Source organism: Dipodomys ordii, unplaced genomic scaffold, assembly GCF_000151885.1.
Source record: "Dipodomys ordii isolate 6190 unplaced genomic scaffold, Dord_2.0 Scaffold3, whole genome shotgun sequence".
Lineage (NCBI taxonomy): Eukaryota > Metazoa > Chordata > Mammalia > Rodentia > Heteromyidae > Dipodomys > Dipodomys ordii.
The window spans coordinates 12,521,491-12,525,646 of record NW_012267219.1 but is presented as its reverse complement, the minus strand read 5'-3'; the positions used below and the strand labels follow the sequence as shown (position 1 = coordinate 12,525,646).

The following is a 4,156-nucleotide window of genomic DNA, read 5'->3' as shown; positions in this document are numbered from 1 at the left end:
CGGAAACGCTCAAGGAAATCTCCTCCGCAGCCCACCGCTCGCTCCTAAAGAGATGGGGCGTGGGAAACGTGGCCGAACTGTGACCACCGCGAGAGATGACCCCCGCGGAAGCGCCTCGGAGACGTCGAGGGAATAAACGTGTCGACAAACCCCTTCCGACGGCCGCTCTGGGGGAGGCGGAGGCCTGGCCGCTGACGACCTCCGAACGCGGCCGTCCGCACGGCAGACACCAGTCGGTGTGCGGGGCCCGCCGCGGACGCCGGCCAGCAGGGCGGCTCCTCCCCAAGCGCGGTGTCCCCGGCGCCGTCACGAGACCGGCCGGGGAGATTCGCGCCTCCAAGCCAGGGAAGCCATTGTAGCCGGGAGGGCGGGCCGAGGCCTACCGCCGGGACTGCGGTGTCTGGTTCACACTGGAGCCAGGAAACCGCCTGGCCCTTCGGAAAAGAAACACAGGCGTCAAAAGGCGTCCGTATTTGGGGCACATCGGGGCCGGAGGGAGCCGAGCCCGCGCCGCGTCGGGGCAGGGACCCGGTCTCCCAGCTCCCGGGCTGCACCGGCAGGCTCGGCTAAACAGTGACGCCCGCGGAGGGCTGCTCCCGATGCTAACGGACACCTGCTGCCCTCCCCGGCTGCCCCCCTCAACGAGCAGAGAAACCCCAGTCTCGGAGAAACCCAGGGGTGCTACCCGGGGCCGTTACTTACCTTCCCGCTCACAGCGCCCGCCGCCGCCATGTTTGCCGCGCCGGCCTGGTGATGACGTAGCAGTAGCTCACGTGTCTCTCAGCTTCACAACAACATCCGGCGAGACAAAAATAACATCCGGGGCCGGAAACGGGCGGGCGGTGACTGGCGGGAATAGTGCGAGGGGGCGGGGTGATTGTGGGCGGAGCCTCCGGCGCATGCGTGTTGAGTGGGATTCGGGCTGCCTGAGTGGGCGCTTGCTCCGACTCCGAAGTGCGCATGCGCCAAGGGAGCTTTTTGTTTGGAGGCTCTACTAGGAGCTTAGTGCATAGCATACCGTACGATGTGAATGAAAGTGCAACAGATTGCGAGCCGGCAAACGAGGCCCTGATCTGTGGTCCTAGGCAAGTTTATCAAGATGCTCCGAACTTGGGTTTTTTTTTTCATTTTCTTTAGAACATCAGTATACCGTTGTGAAGATGAAAGAAACCCCAAATCCCCCAACCGAAGCACACCGGAGCTAACTTCCTTTGCGTGCGAGGTTCCTACAGTGAAGTCTGCTCAAACAGGATCTTCAAGGGATCTATTTTTACAGGACCCGCACGCAGTTGAGACCTCCTACATCATCTTGTAATAGCTGCGTATGTAAACGGAGAATGACGCTTGGAGTTGTCTTACATTTGGTGACAGATTTGTAAGGATGTTAAAGTCATCGTTCTCAGTGCTGTAGAGAGTGCAGAGAATGATTGAATGAGAGCTCTGGTACGAGATCTGAAAGTTCGCCCGCCCGGGACAGAATCAAAAGCCCTCTTATTCAGTTAAGTTCACCTGAGTCCACTGCAGTAATTGAGTGGAAAGTAGAGTTTCTGAAGTTCTTTGAGACAAGTGGCAACTATAGAAAACAGGGACTGCAGATTCAGTGAATATCAGAAACCTGATCAGTAGTGAAAGCCGCAGGACTTTAGTTGAGAATGAGTATGCCATTAGGGAAGCTGAACATTAGACATCAGAGATTCCAGCCAACACTGAGACCTAAAAACCAGGCTTGACATGGAATGGAGACAGGGGTTCACCTGGAAGGAATTAATGAGGTTAAAAAAAATCGTATTACTAGTAACCAGCACTGTGGGGAAAACTACAGTACTTTCCCCCAATTTTATTGGACTAAGATTTTCATATCATCTTGGGTGTAGGGTAAAGGTCTAAGCTAACTGAACTTGAATTTTCCACAAGTTCAGCGATTTGCTGGTTAATTGGAAATAAGAGTCTCAGACAATTTTCTGCCCAGGCTAGCTTAGAATCACTCCAGAATTAAAAGTGGTTTTTGTCTCCAAATTAAGATGCAGCCACTTTTTCGGGGGAAATGCAACTTGTTACCCTTTCCAGGAATGTCTTCTGAAGAGCTGAGGAAAGCACTCACAGTACGCCCCTTCTCCCTGTTGCCACTATTGACATCATGTCCAGATCCCTCATTACCTCTTGCTTGGATTACCATGCCATCTTCAGTCCTTGCTTTCTGCATCATCTTCCCCCTAGCTCATCATTCACACCCCTGCCATACTAACCTTTCTTAAGTGTTCCTGTGAATTAAAATCCTTCTAATGGTTTCCTAATAGCTTCAGAAACAAATCCAAATTCTTCAGCATGGTATTTTTGGACTTTCACAAATTATTCTTGCCTATCATTTTTACTTTATCATTTTTACTTAAATCCTCCTGTTTACCTAATTTTCGTTTGTTTTTTTTTGGGGGGGTGGTGGGGGTCCGGTCGTGAGGCCTGAACTCTGGGCCTGGGCACTGTCCCTCAGCTCTTCAGCTCAAGGCTAGCGCTCTACCACTTGAGCCACAGCGCCATTTCCGGCTTTTTATTTTCCTGCTCTTTATTTTCCTGCTCATGTGGTGCTGAGGAATCAAACCCAGGGCCCCAAGCATGCAAGGCAAGCGCTCTACCACTGAGCCACCTTCCCAGCCCCATACCTAATTTTCTAACTATATCTCAAGATCTGAGAACCCCTGAATATATTGTGTTGTGGTTACAAGATAGCTGCTGACTGTACCTAACTGGCTTGGCTTGGATCATGGAACTTTCCTTGAGTCAATGTGATGCAAAGTATTTGACATTCTAACTAGCCAGATTTTAAGCATATGCCCACAGATCCACTCAAGGTAGTGGGAAAAAAGAGGAGGAGGGGTGATTCCCAGGGGGAAAAAAATGTATGAATTTCTGTTAGGAAAAAAAGAGTGATGTTGGCCGATGTAAAACAAACATCAATTATAGAAACTCGGTTTTTCTGTGCAAAACATTTGGTGGTTGTAGAAATAAAATATGAAAGCAAAATATAGTGATATTGGTGACACAAAATGTTTAACAAATTCATTTTAAATTAAATTGCTCATTTAGGAATGGGTTAAATTATATGTTGTGTGGAGTAAAAAGACGTATTTTTCCTTCTCCAATGATGTCTTCTGTCTTCATGTAACAAGAAGAAATACAACTAGAATTCTATGGTGGTTTGTCCCATGCTTTAGCTTTTTACTAAATTAGAAGGAAAAAAAATCATGCAATGCACATACAAGTGAAGAGATTGTTTAACTAATTTTAATTTAATGACAATAATAATTGCGTTCTGTGTAACTTAAAATAATCCCTGTTTTCTCGAGTGAGCATTTTCAAAGTTCCTCATGCCACTTTGATGAACTACATAATCATTCCCTAGTTATAATACATCACTCAGAAACTCATATGATGTAAAAGTTTTTTTTATGTAAAAGTTTTAATGGTAAGTATCGTAAAGAAACTTTAGACTTGGGAGTGACTTTAGAGATACTCTCCCCACCATTTTCAGAGATGAATCTCTTAGACATTAGTGAACTGCCAAAGTCACAAGTTACTATGACTAGACACTTTATTCCACATATACATCTTAACCACATATGTTAATAGTATCAGCTGAAAATGGTCATACATTCTCTGAATTACAGCATTTAATTTCCGTTCCATTGAATTCTCTCACCTCAGTTTCTGATTCTCTTATTTGTCTTCCAGAGCTTATTCTTTGTCATAAATAACCTATTTAGCTTCTCACAGTATTTCCACTCATTGATCTCTGCCTCTTCTTAATCATTACAACATGCTTAGTGCAACTGTATTAGTACTTAATTAATCAAAGTAGCTTCATGGATTTTGCTGACACTCAAGAGATGACAAGATTCCTCTTTGGAAAAATTAACAGATGAATCAGACCTGTAGGTATTAACAGTTTGGAGTTCCTATTGAAAATGAACCAAGCATATTATCCTATAGGTAACATTAAGGTTCAAGAATTGCCCCTCTTTTACATCCAAAATTTCAGTCAGCTTTTAATGCTTATTTCATAAGTATGAACAGATAAGCATGGTCATTTCACAGTTGCAGGAAGCTTTCATTTGAAATGCAGGGATCAAACAAACCCAACCAAAAAGGCTATTCAAGCAAA

General features: G+C 46.0%; 1 protein-coding gene across 2 annotated transcripts in view; it reads right to left on the bottom strand.

The window, feature by feature from the left end:
- Tbc1d15 (TBC1 domain family, member 15) overlaps nucleotides 1-755 on the bottom strand; it is a 63,266-nt gene extending 62,511 nt beyond the window's left edge. For both annotated transcript variants that reach the window (XM_013021725.1, XM_013021733.1), the window contains exon 1: nucleotides 703-755. In XM_013021725.1, the coding sequence (XP_012877179.1) occupies nucleotides 703-732 (30 nt within the window). In that variant the 5' untranslated portion in view covers nucleotides 733-755. The remainder of the gene's footprint in view (nucleotides 1-702) is intronic.
- Between the last annotated feature and the right edge of the window lie 3,401 nt (nucleotides 756-4,156).